Below are 17,308 nucleotides of genomic sequence, written 5' to 3'. Positions count from 1 at the left end.
AGCCCTCGTGCTTTGCGTGGCCGCCGCTGCGGTGGGACAGCGGCCATCACCCCGGCCGCGGGGGGAGGCTGGGGGCGCGGGGGCTGCCACCCCCGGCCAGCGGCGGGGCACGGCCCTCGCGGGGCTGGCGTTCGGCAATACCAAGGAAACGTAAAGAAGAAAGCCAGATACGGGCAGGCAGCGCTTCTAGCTGAAAAAAAAATAAAGGCGACGTCGGGGAAAATAAGGTGTTAATTTCCGAGCCCTGCGGAGTTACGGTGGGTCTTGCACCTGCGGGCAACCCCTGCGAAACGGCACACGCAGGCAGCAGGTGACGGCTGGATTTAGCTTGTTTGGATGGTGTAAACACACGCGCGTGCAAGGCGTGTGCTAAGCCCGCAGCGAAATACGGCGGCTGGAAGTGCGCAGCGGCGCGGGGCGGCACGCCGCGGCGGGCGGGCGGGAGGACCCCGCGGAACAGCTGCCGCCCCGGGGCCGCTGGGACGGGTAGTGCAGGCTGGGCGCTGCCCGCAGGCCCGGCCCCGCAACGAACTACACTCCCCAGGGCGCCCCGGGGCGCGGAGGAGGCGATAAAAGGCGGCGGGGGCGGCGGGGGGCTGTGCGGGGCTGCCGCGCCGCTGCCCGCATGAGGCCGCAGGAGCCGCCGCAGGGCGGCCCCGCTGCCGCGCTGGAGACGCTGAAGCAGCGGGCGTGCGAGAGCGTGGAGCTGAACGCGGCGCGGCTGGGCGCGCTGAGCCGCGATATTTGGAGCCGGCCCGAGCTGGCCTACGAGGAGCACCAGGCGCACGACGCCATGACCCGCTTCTTCTCCAGCGCGGAGCTGCCGGGCGCCGCCTGGGCCGTGCAGCCGCGCTACAAGCTGGGCACGGCCTTCCGCGCCGAGTGGGGCACGGCCGCCCCGCGGGGCCCGAGCCCGCGCCCGCTCCGCCTCGCCTTCCTCTGCGAGTACGACGCTCTGCCCGGCATCGGCCACGCCTGCGGGCACAACCTCATCGCCGAGGTGGGCGCCGGCGCCGCGCTGGGGCTGAAGGCCGCCCTGGAGAGCCTGCCGCCGCCGGCGCCCGCCGCCGTCCAGGTGAGCGCCCTCCCGAGGGCGGGGGCTGCGGCCCCGGGGCGCCGGCGGGCCCTGACTCTCGGCGCTTGTGCTGCAGGTCACGGTGCTGGGGACGCCCGCGGAGGAGCAAGGAGGAGGCAAAATAGACCTGATAAAGGCTGGAGCGTTTGATGGCCTGGATGTGGTGTTCATGGCGCACCCCTCGCAAGAAGACGCGGCTTACCTGCCCGATGTGGCCGAGCACGAGTGAGTGAGCAGCTCGGGTGGAAGGGGTCGGCTGCGCCTTGGCCCTTTCTCCCTCCCTGGGTAGGGGAGTTGCTTTGGAAGGGGCAGGACCTGGGGCGGGGGACCTTGCAGGTGCCCTTCAGACACAGCGTGGGCAGTCGGCTGGGGGCCGGGTCGCCGCCCGGGGCGCGGAGCCGTGCTTCCACAGTGTCGCGTTCGACCTAGCGCTGAAGATCCCTGACTGCTCTGAGATAATCTGGCGCGTGTCCCAAAAATCCATTCTTTCTTCTGATGTTGCTAGGCGTTTCTTTTTTTAAAAAAGCACGTGCCATCCGTTAAAAGAAAAATACTTAAAAACGCAGCTGGAGGGAGTCTCCTGAATCATAGCTTCTTGCTTTCCTGGGCACCAGGTCACGTAGTTCTCGATACATGCTTTATCAGTTTTGAAAGTGTTCCACGCTTTCTCTCCCCCTTTTGAAAGAGCCAGCCAGCTGAGCCTGACTGCTGTTAGGATCCTTATTAACTTCCAGCCTAAATTTAATCATGGCAATTTAATATCTATTAACTCTCATATCATATATTAACTCTTTTTTTAAATTTTTTTTTATTTTTATTCAAAGTGGTTCATGGCTCTCCTTCACGTTTGCCCCCAGTGTAAGTATAGACAGCAGTCATATCCTCCCTTACCTTTTTTTGCCAGCTAGCTTGCTGGTTGCTGTATAACTCCTCGGAAGTCATGCCTTGTAATTTTTTAGCCCTCCTGTTCAGCGACAGCACTTGTTCATTTGTACTTGGTGTCATTTGAGTTGTGTTGAAGTACTCCGTGCTGGATGTGTGTAACCAGGACTGTACATCATTAGTGTCTCCTTACCATTTTGGAGACTGCTAACGTGTTTGGGGCTTCCTCTTAAGTCATTTTCAAGTAATCAACTCTTAGACAAATGCGTAGTCTGTAAGTACATGATCTTTTAAATATTTCTGAGCTTCATTCAGTTCTTTCTCTGCCACTCTGCAGGCCATGCTGTTCTTCCTTTGATGTTATAAACCTTTTCTGTTTTTGTAGTAACCCAGCAGTAGAGCATCAGCAGGCTTTGTTACTACATTTTGTATCACGTTTGCTGATGATTCTTGATCCCAAGGTCATATCTTGCAGAGATTCCGCTAGTTACCTCCCTCCAGTGCAACAGTTTATTCCAAGTACTATGTTTGGCTGTCTCTGACTAAATTCTGTAATATTTAAATAGCTGGTTTTCCAGCCATTTCTGACTTGATGTACTGAAGTGCTGTTTTCAGCTTGGTTGTGCTACCTTCCAGCTCTGATGTGCATGATTTTATTGGCCATTTTGCTGTTTCTGGTGGATAATTTGCTTCTGTTACTGCTAAGTTTTATGGTAAACCAGACGAGGTTAACAACACATGGTCTAGCTAGCTCTGCTCTACTCTGTCAGTGTTGCTGAAGAGCCTTAATTGGTTATTGTCATCTCCTTCAAGACTTACCCCAGCTTGCCTTTTGGTTGCCGTACCGTAAGACTGTATTTGTAATGTTCAAGGTGCAGTTTTCATTGATAGTTTTGTCTTTCTGATCACTTCAACTCCTGCAATAGCCTTTTGAGTTTGATACAGTAAGATTTGGAAATCTTTGTTCAGGGATGATGGTCCGCTGTCGGCCCAAGTCCTAGATGGCGTGCAAACCTTGAATGTGGAGGAGGCACAGAACTGAAGTACCGAGTGAAACAACTTGCTCCCTCAAAAAGCTTGAAATACTGAGTTTGTCATCATTCATGTAATTATGAGATTCCAAAGCTAAAGGACTGTTTTGGTAGTGTGTAATTGATCTTTGGTTGTTTCAAAGTAATTTAGGGACTGATGATCACTAAATTGCTGATATTACTGTGTCTGCAGCCTCTGAAAGCTGGCTGGTGCCTGAAGTAAAATCAACGTACTTGGATAACTGGTGGATACATGCCAAAATTTGCTGATTCTTACTCACTTACCCTTCACTTAATCAGTCTATGTATTGTTGGTCAAACAGGATCTACATTCTGCTGATAAACTGGCTCAGGGTGGTGGTATTCACCAAAATTGGTTGGCTTTTCTGTGAGATTGTGACATTTTGTGTAGCATTAGAAGTACAAGAAAAGGAATGCTGAAAGAAACTTTTTTTAATAAGAAGCATATGTTTCTTGCAAGGAAAAAAAAATGCTGCAACGTGACTTTCTGCTTTGCTTTGCCTTCTCTCCATTTCTCAGAGAATATCCAGGGATCTGTCCTGCCTTCTGTGTGAGTTAATTTGTGGTGTTGTAGTCTAATACTTGGGTGGTTAATAGGTTTTCTTATCTTGATTTCATAATGATAATAAATTTTAAATAAAACACATATTTTACAGAATGGGACGTGTGGTTGTGTTACAGGATGGGGGGTGGGTGGAGAAGGGTTAATTTGGGTTGCAGGCAGCAGGAGACGTTTTCTGCTGCAACAGTTCACTCTGTTACGGCCCTCTTTGCTATCCAGTATTTAGGTTCTGGTATTAGCTTGCAGCTGTGGCATGGTTCAGAGCGTTAGGTGTCTGTTCAGGATAAGTGGTAAAGTTGGAATTTTTGCAAGACAGAGGGACAAGCAAGTTAGGCTGCTTCTAGCTGGGTAAGAGACAAGGTTGTGCATCTTGGGGTGGGGGGGAACTCTGAGCTTAAGATGGAAGTTTTTTATGTAAAGGACTGTGTGTTGAGTATGAACAGATTTAGTTAAAATCTCTACTCCTGGTAAAAAACTAATGTTTGTGTATTCAACAGTAATACCTTATGTAGTTGTCAGTATTTGGTATTTGCCTCTCATATAAAAAGTTTTCATATAATTTGAAATATTAAATTATTTTGTAAGGCTAATATAAATGGCACTCAGATGAAGCAAAGCACAAATTCTTACTGGTTATGTTTAGGTGCAGTATTTTGACTCCTGTGAAGTCTGAGGATAACATTTGCACTAGATTTCTTCCTTGTTGCAAGCCTTTCTACCAGCATTTTTGAGGTGTGTGGGAAAAGAACATTCTTGCTGTAGTATAGTAATGTGTATTTTATACTAGGCTGTGTCTTTACTACACTTTTAAAACTTGACGTTTTTTATTTAGACGTGGATTGTATGTGATCTTACTAATGTGCTTCTGCTGTGTGCATTTGACAAGAATTGGGACAATCACCTTGTAATTTTGAATCTGAGAAAAGGGTTTGTTATCATCCTCCGACATGAACGTTAGTAACTTCAAGTCTCAGAACAGTATAAAAAACACGTGTTGGAGAAATTTAGTACGAAGCCTATACTTCTCAGGAAAAGGCTATATAGTGGTATGTTACTTGTAACTCTTTTGCCTGATTGGCTCTTGGTATTGTCCCATGTCATTGGTTTTCTAGAAATCTCTCAGCCTCTTCCTGCATTCAAAGATAGTTCAACTTTGCAACAGTGTAGTGTCAGGTAAATTGTTTGTTGTTCTGCTGTACAAAACATTAATGAAAAATACTTGTGTGAACAAAAGGAACTTTTTATTTTAGAGGTTTTTTCAGTGAATGAAAAGCAAATAAGCAATGCCTTTTATTTCCTAGTGTGACTGTGAAATACTATGGAAAAGCTTCTCATGCTGCTGCTTATCCTTGGGAAGGAGTTAATGCATTAGATGCTGCTGTTCTTGCATACAACAATCTGTCTGTTTTAAGACAGCAAATGAAACCGACCTGGAGAGTTCATGGTGAGATCTTCATTAAATCTAATGCAAGTAGGAGTTTAGGCTGTTGAAATACTAACTTACGCAATCCCGCAATTTAAGGTATTGTGTTATTGCACTAAATCAGTGTAGTCACTTCAAATAATATGAAGTAGCATTGTTTCATTGAGATAGTTTGTCTGTAGTCTTTAAAATCATGTCAGTGTCCAGAACTAACTGCTGAAAACAGGCTTATAGGTCACATTCAAAAGAGGACACGGGTACCTAGGTAGAGGCTAGACAGATGTTAAGTCTTTGCACTTGAAGTTCAGAAAGAAGAAAGTGCTAAGCTAATTTTGGAACATGGCCTTGAATTCCTTAAATTTAATGTACATGTATTTTTCAAAGGTGTAAGATTAAATGTTTCTGAAAAATGAAGTATTCATGTTTGTGTTGGACATTAATTAGATGGCATTTATTGGAAAGGTGTGGTGGTGTAGGGTGACTGAAGTTAATTTGCTGAAGTACACAAAACAAATGATGGCAGAAGACATGTTAACCATTAAGCTTGACTCATACTCCTTCAACACCATAAATTTATTTTTGTACAGAGAAAGGTTCAGTTGAGATGGAAGCTGCCCTTCAGTTACAAGCCCAGGTTTCCCTTAGTATACCTGACACAGCTTTTTCCAAGTTGAAATTAAGGAACTTTGCCTTTCTACAGGAATTCTGAATTGTAGACCTGTTTATTTGGAATACTTGTTAGGAGCTTAATACACTTCCAGAAGTTCTGAGCTTATCGTGATATGTCTTCGCTGCTTTTGCTGTATAATGTGTGTTTCTCTCCAGGATATCTGGATGGAGTCTGAAGCCCTAACCCTTTTGACTGTAGATGAAGGTGTTTGCAGTTCTGCTGTGCAGCATACCCAAATGAATTTCAGACAGCAGGCATAGCCTCTCTATCCTATTGCTCTGTAGGAAACTTAATTAATAATGAGTTTTGGTTGTGTTGCAGGTTTAAGGGTGGAGGTGCCCAAGTCTTCTATTGAATCTAAGTCTAAACCCTTAAGTACTGCCGCCTTCATTCATGATTTCTAAAGGCTGCATGGGTACTGTAGGCAAAACCCTGAGTATTTAATCAAGCCTCCTAGAGGTAACACTTCCTGAAACACAGCAAAACTTAAATTACTCTGTTGATACAACTGCTGTCATAAACCTTGTTTTCAAACTGGAAACATTTAAAATACTTCTGCGAAAGTATAAGCAGCCAGAATGAGATTTAATTTTAGGAGTGTTTTTTTTACAACAGTGTGTTGGAGATCTTGTGTTATAGGCTTGGCAGTAACAGCAGTGGTTGACTTAAGTGATACTAAAAATCTTAGTGTTAACCCGGTAACAAAACCTGAAATTTCCATTGCTTAAAGTCTGGAATTTGTAAGCGGCGTTTTACATACTTGAACATTGTTGGTTTGAGTTTGTCTGATGTAAGTTGTCTGTCTTCCCTGCTTATGAATGGAGTAAGTGTTGCCCCCTTGAAAAATAAGAATGTATATTTTTTTCTATTCAAAAATTTATATGAAATGAGTTAGAAGAAAAAGTTTCCACCTGCAAGAAGGGCAGACTGGGTGCTACTAGTAATGTGTAGGCAACCTGCTTTTAAACTAGACCTGCTGTCCAGTCCATATTGCAGTTGCTTTGAAATTTAAGTGTAGACATAATCTTGGACTCTATCCAATTCCATTTACAAATGTGCTGGACAAAACAAGTGAAAGTTGCTTACTCATTAAGGTACTTGTTTTGTTATGGTATGTGTCATGCCAATTTGCATGATTGCTGACTTGCTGGTTCCTTTCATGTGATGCCTGTCCTTCTCATTTAAGCTTTTTTTTTTTCCCCTTTTGTTATGGACTAGTACTGCTAGTGGTTTAGTTTAGCACTTTGTTTACTTTGACTGTATTCAAGACAGGAAAGGTTTTATTTGAGCAGTTCATAGTATTAATAGATTTTGTGCCCCAGAAGTAAGGATTCACTCATTTGCATCCTGATGGTGCTGGCTTTTCAGGCTTCAGTGACACATATCAGTAATTTTGTGCAGTATTTCTAATTATGGTAAATAGTTTCTCAGTTCTACAGAAAACAAATATTATTTCACATATGTAAGTTGTGGGTAGGAGGCCAGGCTGTTGAAAGCAGCTAGCTGTTAATACATTGAAATCTAATGTAGAATTGAGGTCTACAATGTTTTATTGTTGAAATACATAAATATTACGGTCTTTCATGGTAATGCCTCTTATGCCATAATTGAAAATTATGTTGTTGTCACACACTTCCTTGAGGGAATATTTTCAACTCAAACTTCACTCTTGAATAAAACTACATATGTTATACGTTGCAGTATTTCTAAGTAATTAGTATGAGGAATCTAATGAACTTTCTGTGCACTGCAACACACATGTTACACCAGTATTGGTGAGAAATGCAACTTACTCAGTTTCTCTCCAAGCTGGCAAAATGTTTGAAACATTCTAGTTGAGGAAACCTTTAAAAGTTGGAATCCAAGGTAGCCTTTATAACAAAATCTTTTCTTTCAGTGGCAGACAGATTGCTTTGAGTCCAATGCACTGAATTTCAGGGGATTCATTAGAAATGCTAGTTTGGCTTGTCTTTAGATTTGTAGCAAAACAAACAAAATTCTAACAAAAAAATACAATGAAATTGTGCTGAAAAAACATGTATGTCCCACTTAATCTGATGTGATAAAGAAACTTTGTCCACACACTGTATTTTTGACATTCTTTGTATTTCATGCTCAGCTGACCTTTTTTTTTTTTTCCATTGTTTATATATTTAGGTCTTGAGCAAGTAGCTTCCTGACAGGGCTGAAGATGAAGCAATTGTATTTAACACTGATAATGTAACTTTTCCCTTTCTGCAGGTGTAATAAAAAATGGTGGTGTGAAACCTAACATCATTCCATCTTACACTGAACTAGAGTTCTACTTGCGTGCTCCTTCAATGAAAGATCTTTCTGTGCTGACAGAGAAGGTTGAGAACTGCTTCAGATCTGCAGCACTGGCCACAGGATGCAAAGTAAGAATGTGTTCGTGGTCTTGTGTTTCTGTTATGCTGGAGATAAGGTAGGCCAGTGTAGGAAATTGAGGCTTACAGTATTTGTCTTCATGGTGTTTAGGTGAAATAAATCTAAATTTGTATGGTACTATTTGCCATTCTGTTGCTTTGTGTCCTGAAAGAAAATTTTAGTTTATGCATAGACTACCAGAATCATAGAAGGATCTAGATTGGGAGAGACCTCCGGAGTTCTTCTAGTTTAACCCTCTGTTTGGAGCAGGACTAGTTAGACCAGATCATTCAGTGCCGTGTGAACTTCTGAGTATCTCCAAGATGAAATTCTGCAACCTCTCAAGTGCTCTACCCAGCTCGTGGTGAACAAGTGTTTGCCCAATGTTTCTGCTGTGATGGCCGAGTACTGGAATAGGTTGCCTGGAGAGATTGTGGTGCTTCAGCCCTTGGAGATAATAAAGAGCTGCATTGATATGGCCCTGGGCAACCAGCTCTAGGTGACCTTGCTTGAGCAGGAGAGTTGGACAAGATGACCTCCAGAGGTGCTTTCCAACTTCAGCAATTCTATTGTATCTCATAGAAATTTCCTTTGTTGCCTCTTGTCATATCACTGGGCATCTCTGAGAAGTCTCACTCTGTCTTCTCTGTACCCTTCCCATCTGATAACTGCAGACAGCAATAAGATCTCCCCCCTTAACCTTTTCTGAAGGCTCAACAAGTCAAGTTCTTTCAGCCTTTTCTTTTATGTCATGTCCTCTAGCACCCTAATAGTTTTGGTGGCCGTCCCATGGACTAGCTCTAGTCTGAACACAATACACTAGATGTAGTCTCGCAGGAGTTGTCTGCATCAATAATAAAGCTATTGAAACAGTAGTGCACCAGTGTTGATTGCAGATGAGTGCTACAAGTAATGGCCAGCAATTTGGATTTTTTGTGCCACTGATCATAATACTTTGTGCTTGTGTATCTTCTGTGTCCTCTGAGCCAGGCATGTCATCATGGAAAGCTAAGCTTGGTCATGTACTGTCTGCTCTTCCGTGAATATATGCTGGATGCTCACAATTGCCTTGTGATTTGTTTGCCTGGATATGGGTCTCGGGAAGATTTATTTGTTCTATGATACCCTTGGGAGTTCTAGGATGTTGTGCCTGACCAGTCTGTTACTTCCAAGATCCTTCTCTTGGCCTGTCAAGGTGCATGTGACCTTTAGCTCTTTTTTAGTGAGCTGGAGCATCCCTCTGTTTCAGCGACATTTAAAACATGATAGCTGCCTGTTTGCATTGCTGCTTCTCTCTTACTTAGCGTCCTTGGGTGCATCCCACCTGGTCCTATATACATACAGTTTCTTTAAGTGTCCAATAATCTTGGGTTTTTGCTATGGGTGATGCTCCTTCTATAGACAAGTGCTACTAGGCTCAAAGACCTGGGAGGCTTGATGGCAAACCACCAGTAGGAATGGGCAAAGCAGATATTGAGCGTTTTGTCTTTTTTTCCATGTTCTTTGTTACTAGGTCCTTTGCTTTACTGAACAGCAGGCTAGCTTAGCAACCAAATGTGAAAGACTGAGTGATTTTTTTCAGTTAGCATTCTTCTCATTTTTTTGCTTTTAGTAAATGGAAGTGTTCTGAACAATGGTAAAATAAAATTTGGTGAAAGCCCAAACTGAATTCTCTGTAGTTTAATAGTACCTGCAGTGGAAATCATTAGGTGCTATTACAGGAAATGTTTTTATTTTATTTTTGGGGATGCTATCCATGAAATCCTCGCTTCTGGGATTTGGCTGCCTAGTGCAAGCTTGGCAGAGCACTGGTTGTGTTTTGATCGGGGTAATATTTGGCAGAATGTTGTATTTTTCAAAGAAACTTAGCATTTTACATCTCTTTTGGCATGGGCCTGAAGTATGGATATGTACTTATTTTCTCTGGCCTTTTAAATGGTTTACATTAAACTGGCTTGAGTTGGAGAAAAATTTCTAATCATTTGGAATTCTTTCTGTCTAGGTGGAAATAAAAGGTGGTGTAAATGATTACTACAATGTGCTTCCAAATAAGAGCCTGCAGAAAGTTTACAAGGAGAATGGACAGAAGCTTGGAATAGAATTTGTAGCAGAAGACTGTATCTTGAATGGTTTGTCAGGTAACTCCATCTGGATTTTTTGTTATGATTTAAGCTTAGGTTGATCAACTCTTAAGTGTATAAAACCATGGGGTACAGCTAGGCTAAACACTGTTTGGTCAGAAGAAAAAGCCAAATTAGAAAGTTGAAGCTCTGTAAAAGGGTTGTACCTCTGGTCTGTGTTTCTGTACTTGTTGTATAAGCTGAAAAACTTTCCCAACAGGTATGAAAAGCAGTAATCATTTTCTGATGATATTTCAAGTAAGAAACTGTTTGGGGGGAGGGATGGAAGGATGGAAAGCTAACAAGTTTTACTGAGTACATGATGATGTGTAATGAGTTGCAGCTCATTCTGTTGCTTTGAGATACAGAATCCTGGTTTACTATGAATGGAGATGAGACTTAGTTTTTAGGAACTTCATTTAATATTTTCCCAGCTTATGTATAAACAAATTTACTAGCATGTCACTAATACTTTAGAGGGAGTTTTGAAAGAGATTAAGTGGAAATTTAAGCATCTCAGTAACCCTAATTTAAACCTCTTTCCGTTAACAGGTAATTCTATGCTTCTAATTTTAGTTCATGAGTTTTCCAGATTAGTTTTCCAAAGGGGTGCCATTCAAGTAGGTGTTCACTTCTGTCTTGACTGTGTCTCAAACTGTGGCACTTTCTTGGTCTCTCAACACTATAGTAATAGGAATGGGAATTCTTGAATATTCAGGTGAGTTTCTCATTACCCCTAACAGTTTTTTCCGGTATCTTTCCTACAGGAGCTCTGTTCGTCGTAACTCCAGCTGATACTTTATAGCCTTCACTACTGATCTTAACTACATATAAATGTTTTCATTGCACTCACGTTAAAGGTTTTTCTCTTTGGTTAGAAGGAAAAGATTGTTCTCAGCAAAAAAGTTGTTGTTCTGATTAGTTTGATTGTGATACTAATCTTCTGTATCTTACATGCAGATTATCTTTGGAAAGTTGAGTTCCTGGTGTTTAGGGACACACTTCTCCACTTTCTTTTTTTGGGTGGGGGAGACGGCATATCTGGTAGTATTCTGGTTGTTTCTCTCTGTTTCTTACTCTTTTCCAAATTAGGGCAACAGTAGTATATTAGTTTCAACTGGTTCGTTATCTTGGGTTTGACACCAAATTATAACTAAAGGCAGATTTCTCTTTTTCTTTGGCGTGAAACAAGTAAGATTTACTGCTTTGTTCATTTCGCCTAAGAAAGGGGCTGAGGAGCTTAAAATGACTACTGTAGTGAAACTTCCTGGAGGTCTGCTTGTTGCTTCCTTCAAACCGTTGTGTTAAGAGTGAAGAACATGAATGCTGGTGATCTTACCGGTTCAGAGGACTTCAAATGAACTTAGTACAGCCACCTAGTTGTAATAGTGCTTTCACATGAAAGTTACATGATATGCTAAATGTTGACCATTAACTTACTTAAACTGAAACTCCCCATATGCCTGTCGTGTCCTTAAATTGTTTGTCAAATGTCAAAATGTGCTTGAGCAATTGTGGTTTTCTCTCACACACTGCAGTAGGCTTTACCACATTTTCTTTCCACAGCTTCTCTGAATTATTGCAGTGGGGATTCAGCAGTGATAACAAAGCACAGTCTCCAGAGACCTGGTAGCATACAAAAGTCCACTCCTCTGTTTTTTTGGGGGGGTTGAGTGTTTTGTCTCATCTTTTCCAAGACCTCTATTTCTGTTTAGTTTTCATATGGTTTTCAATGTTTTCTTTTAGGATATCAGTTTCTTCTGTTGAAAGGGAAGGAAGATAGCTCAGTTGCTTCTCCATGTCTGTGCAGCAGAGAAGTCGTTAACAGATGAGCATACTCGCTGCCACCTCTACATGGGTATTAGTATCGGTCTGCTTACAGGTATCGCTCTAGGCAGCTAAGCCCTACAAAGAATTCTTTTAGTCCGTCAACTTGCACTGCTGTCTGTGTGCCTTGTGCACGCTCCACTCGTTTGGCACACAGCCAGGATGATGTGAAATAATGTGAATCCGAGTTTGGCTTTGACCAGGGGCCATGACCTGTTTCTCCTTCTGCTGGTAGGGTAGCTGTACTACAGGCTATTGAAAACCCCCCAAAGCCCATGGCTTCCTTTAGCATACCTTAGTTGAGGCACCCACGCTTGTGAGATAATTTAATGTGGTACTTTTAGCATTCATGGGGTTCATTGGCTTCCTGTGCACGTAAGAAGGAGCCAGTATGTTTTGAAAATACCACTTTTGTAGCTTGGGGCTTGTATGTAAATGCTTCATGGAACCTTTTGCGTTTTCCCCTCCATTCATGTTTGTGGTAATAACTGACTTCCATTACACATTCAGTGACTTGAAGAGGCTTCAGTTTCAGCTTCGAGGTATATTTTTGAGAGGATGGAGCTCCCAGTACCTTTCTGTTGAAGATAGTACATGACTCTGTACACTGCATTGGTAACTGTGCAATTATTTATGCTTCTAGAAGGAATCCTGATCTGTACATCTCTAGCAGGCATACAGTTCCAGATGTTTGTATGGAAACCATTGCAACACCTGATGTTTTAAACATGCCACTAGGTTATTACCGGTAAAGGATGTAGCATATTTTCTGATAGAGGGGAAGATTGGACTGTCACTTTTGTTAAAAGCTACCTGGATTTTGGCTTGGTAAGCTCGCCGTCTTACTAGGAATTACCAAGTTTGAATCTCACATTCGGCAAAAATAACTTGTAAACTGGTAGTAGATTGGATATAGATATAATGCTAAGTAGAATTACATGACAGAGAGCTGAGATACACTGAAATTTCCAATGCTTCATTTGCTGAGTGAGAGCAGGGAAAAAGGCCAACACAGCCTTTCCAGCAGTTTGTATATTAGGAGTTAGTAAGGCAAGATTAGAACTGGTTTAGTCTGAAGTAGGCAGAACTTTGAGACTTCTGGTTTGTCTTTCCAGACTGACCAAAGAATGGATCAGTGGTGTAGACTACTGAAAATTATAATCTTGTTGCTGTGCCAAGAGTTGGAATTTTCTTCAAGTGCGTACTGAACTTACGGGAAAGGATCATGTTTTTGGACAAAGCTTGCAGCTTCTCTTTGTAGGCAGAGCAAAATAGCCAGCTAGTCTTGTCCTCTTTGATCACAAAATATAGGCTCTGGACTCACTTTTAATTGGTGTATGCTTCCAAGTAATCTGTATCCTTCAGTCATTTCGTTTCTGAGTCTTAAGGCATTAGCAATACATCTTCTGTCCATAAACTGTCATGATGTGGAGGCTACCTCATGTGTTACAAACAAATTTGAATCTTTGAAACAGTCATTTTATGTTACTGCTACAGAAGAATATTCTTGCAGCTCTTATTGGCCTAAAAAATGTTCATTGAGATCTTGATCATCCCTATTTCTTCCTGCTATGAAACAGTGCTTCATCCTGGTATCTGAATTTCACAGTAGCTTGTATGTTGATTTCTCCAGCTTCTGAATGTCATTTTAACAAATACGGGATGGATTGCTTGTTTGGGTAAAAGAAAAAAAAGTTCTCAGAGTAGTTGCAGGCTCTTGGATGATTTACTATGAAGGGTCTGCTACTTCTGCATGGTTACCATTAAATAGATCAGGCGGTACTCTGAGATAGGTGCTGTCACTAGCTAGCATACTGGAAGTGCTAGTCAGGCATGAAAGAATCGCCATTAAGATCTGCAGCACTCCTATCAAGAATTGTTTTATGTCTACAAAGCACGAGCATTTTGTCAGGAGTTTAGTTCTGATCTTGTTATTTCCAAGAGTGCTTGTAATGCGAAGGTTTTCATAACTGAGAATAAACAAAAAGCACAGGAAAAAATAGTTGTCCTCAGTCTGTTTTTGTTTAAAGATAACTTGTTCCTACTTCAGAGTCCCCTGCTTAATGCTGAATATTTGCATACTGGTGAAAAGTGGGAATTGTTGGGCCTGGTTCTAAGGGCTGTAGCAGGAAAATAGCTGAACTGCCCAGAACTCCCAAGGTTTGCAGCTTTCATTGTTTCTGAATTAACAGCTTACTCTCAGGAGATGCTTGATAAAAATTTAACAGTAAATGAAACAGGAATATGCTGATAGATCTTCATTGCAGTCCAGTAACTGATAATTGATCAGAAGCGCACTGGAGAGCAGCATCTGAAGGTGGCTAGTTAGGGAAAACATCTCTGTGATGGTGGAGTTTCGTATGGATAATGACTCATTAGAAATGCTTTTATTTTAGTATTTGGGGCAAAGGATATTCTATTTTAGATAAAGGCTGGAGATATCTGTCATACATTTTCTTACAGCATTCAAAACCCTTCAACACTTGTTCATTAAGAACATTTCTATGCTGCTTCTAGGTTCTACAGACTTCGGAAACGTTACATTTGTAGTCCCTGGGATTCACCCTTACTTTTATATTGGCTCTGATGCATTGAATCATACCGAGCAGTACACAGAAGCTGCAGGTGAGTGGAAGTGAAAAACATTAGACGTTTATATTTGGAACCCTTATGCATTTTAGGGACTGGTTGCTGACTCGTCACTATGATGAATCTAGAAATTAAAATATTTAGAATTACAGAGAATTAAAGTTTTCACATGCTTCTGTGGTATTGAGAGCTGCTGTGTAGTAAATGCATGAAAGTGTAGGTACTAGATCTGAAAGTGGCTGCGTGTGAATACCTGTATAGAAATGAATTGCTTTCTTCAAGCATGATGGGATCTGAGGTGTATATGGACCCTGAAACAATTAACTAAGTTAATTGTAGTGTTGCAAAGAAAATAAGCTGACAAAATGTAAAATTTCTATTTTTGTGTTTAAAGTGAAACGTATATGGGAAGGATGACCACTCCTCATTCTAAAAGCCTGACTTAATATACCATCTAGACAGAAGAAATTAGAAGGATTATCCCTAGCAGCATATTCAGAGGAATTTCTAAACATCAGCCAAAAGACAAAATTAATTTTTAGTCATAAAGCTCAATACTCTGGAAATAGAGGTAACAGTATAAAAGTCTGCATTTACTAAAAAGGAAAATGTGAAAACAAGTAAATGAGTGTTCAATCTCATTTGTTTTCATCAGTAGCAGAAAGTTAAGTCCTTGTGAAAATTTGGTTTGAGGCATCAGTAGAAAGACACACTTCATGCAAGTATATTGTTAAGAAACTGGTCTTGCAATTGAAACTTGGAAGATCTTATTTTTGTACAAAAATAAGATCATGGTAAGCTAGTGGTTTGTAACTAAAATTCGTAATCTAACCTGAAACTTCTTTCACTTTTTTTTTCTGCAGGGTCACAGAATGCTCAGTTCTACGCTTTGCGCACAGCAAAAGCTTTGGCAATGACAGCACTGGATGTCATTTTCAAGCCAGGTCTGCTAGAAGAAGTCAGGGAAGACTTTAGACAGGTGAAGCTAAAAGAAGAGGGGCAAATAAATCCAGCAGAACCTAACAAAGAATCTGGTGTTGGCACAGGAGCATGTGACTAAACTTTATTAAACTTCTCAGTAGGATTGACTTCATGGAGACGCTGTATTTAAATCCCTGAGGGGGCTGGATAAACACATAGCTGAAGAAATGCTGATTTATTTTATTTTTGGACTTTAGGAGACGCAAATAGTACTGCTTTCAAAAATGTGAAATTTCATCTAGCTGTAATGTTTGCTGTATTCAATATGGTGATGAATTTCAGAGAGGTCTCAAATACATCATTCTCTTTAAGTTGCAGTGTTGAATAAACAATAGTGTTTAGATCTCTTGTCAGTGATTTTTTTTTTTTTTCCTATGTATTGCTAAAGTAATATTCCTGATACGGGGAATATGGCATTTACATGGTAATTTTTATTCTAAAATAAGCATTGTTCACTTGGTGATCATAGGCTGAATCTGATCTGCAAAGCATTTTTCTGGCCAGTCACTTTTTTCTTGGGACAAGATAGAGGCATAAAACCTGAGCTGGTTTCACTGGAAGAAGGATCTATGTTTGGAAGCGTGACTGGTTTTGATGATGGCAAAACCAAGCAGAATAGAAGTTTTTTTGATCTTCTAGCAATGGAAGAGAACTGTTGGTATGGAAACGTGTTCTGTAAAGGTTGGCTGTCCTGAAATGTGTTTACCTTCCTCCTTCTCCATAACACCTCCAACATTTATTAGGTCTTGATCGAAAAATCAGAAAGCAACTAAATGTTTCTAAACAAACATTTAAACTGCTGCAGAAAAATGCATGTGCACCTTTTTTAAGTTCTACTCTAAAGCAATACAGGTGCCTACACAAGGTGTTGCGCTAGCTTGACTGATCTGTAGGATTTGTATAAATTTAACTGAACCAGTGAAAATATATTCTGCAAAGATGCAAGCGTGATACCGTGAAGCAGTAGATGAAGGTAACCTTAAACTGGTTATGTGCACTGTAGTAATCTCTGGGAAGCTTTCACTGAGGCTTGTTTGTGCATTAACTGGCTTCTCAAACCATTTTGTTCCCATATCCTAAGCAGCAGGTATGTTAAGTCTTGCCAGTTGTGCTTTCTCTGTTGCATGATTAATCTATTTAATCTTTTCTACTTTGTTTTGCTTCTCAGAGATGTTAATATTGCAAATTTTATCTAGGTGGTGTTCTGTGTTCAAGCATGTTAGGAATTATTTTTAATTCACTTATTAAAGGATCATGTGAACACATAGAGAAGGAACTAATCTTTTGTTCACATACAAATTACTGAGTCAATGGACAGACTGAGTGAAAAAGCAGCTTAGTGGTTAACGTTTTCTGACACATCAGTATTACAGTGAGCTTCTGCAAAGAAGTTGGGCAAACTGTATTCTCCAGGAAGTCAGAATACCCGAAAAAAAATTCAGAAGACTTTAACAGCGCTAGTCTCTAAATGGTAAACTCTAGACTTATAATTAGAATATGTATTTTATTAACTCCTATATTCAATTTTTAATTTCAAAAAATCTCCAGATTCCTTATATTGGTTTAATTGTGCACTTCCTCTGCATTTCTGCACGTTCTTTAAGCACAGGTCTCCAGCTGCTATTTAAGAATTGTATTTCCTTTCTTTCTTAGAAGGAAAAAAGCATGGCTAGTCTGGCTTGTGTCACGTAGACAGTGTAAATGACATAAATTGACTGTCTGATACTTCAGTCTCTGTGCTT

General features: G+C 41.3%; 1 protein-coding gene across 3 annotated transcripts; it reads left to right on the top strand.

Moving 5' to 3' along the window:
* Window positions 1–564: 564 nt before the first annotated feature.
* On the top strand, window positions 565–16,281 carry PM20D2 (peptidase M20 domain containing 2). 3 transcript variants are annotated; one of them, XR_008732791.1, is made up of 7 exons: window positions 566–1,075; window positions 1,152–1,300; window positions 4,873–5,015; window positions 7,906–8,060; window positions 10,052–10,187; window positions 11,916–12,051; window positions 14,514–14,621. XR_008732791.1 is itself a non-coding variant. In XM_055713901.1 (7 exons), the coding sequence occupies exons 1-7, from the start codon at window positions 626–628 to the stop codon at window positions 15,643–15,645; spliced, it is 1,338 nt and encodes a 445-aa protein (XP_055569876.1). In that variant the 5' UTR covers window positions 572–625; the 3' UTR covers window positions 15,646–16,281. The 3 variants fall into 3 exon arrangements, 2 of the variants coding, with proteins under 2 accessions (XP_055569877.1, XP_055569876.1); XM_055713901.1 differs by lacking the exon at window positions 11,916–12,051 and adding an exon at window positions 15,449–16,281 and having other exon boundaries at window positions 572–1,075; XM_055713902.1 differs by lacking the exons at window positions 11,916–12,051; window positions 14,514–14,621 and adding an exon at window positions 10,722–11,879 and having other exon boundaries at window positions 565–1,075.
* Window positions 16,282–17,308: the final 1,027 nt, after the last annotated feature.

This window comes from Falco cherrug, chromosome 6 (genome assembly GCF_023634085.1).
Source record: "Falco cherrug isolate bFalChe1 chromosome 6, bFalChe1.pri, whole genome shotgun sequence".
Classification (NCBI taxonomy): Eukaryota; Metazoa; Chordata; class Aves; order Falconiformes; family Falconidae; genus Falco; species Falco cherrug.
The sequence above is the reverse complement of the archived record's forward strand: the minus strand, read 5'-3'. Positions and strand labels throughout refer to the sequence as shown.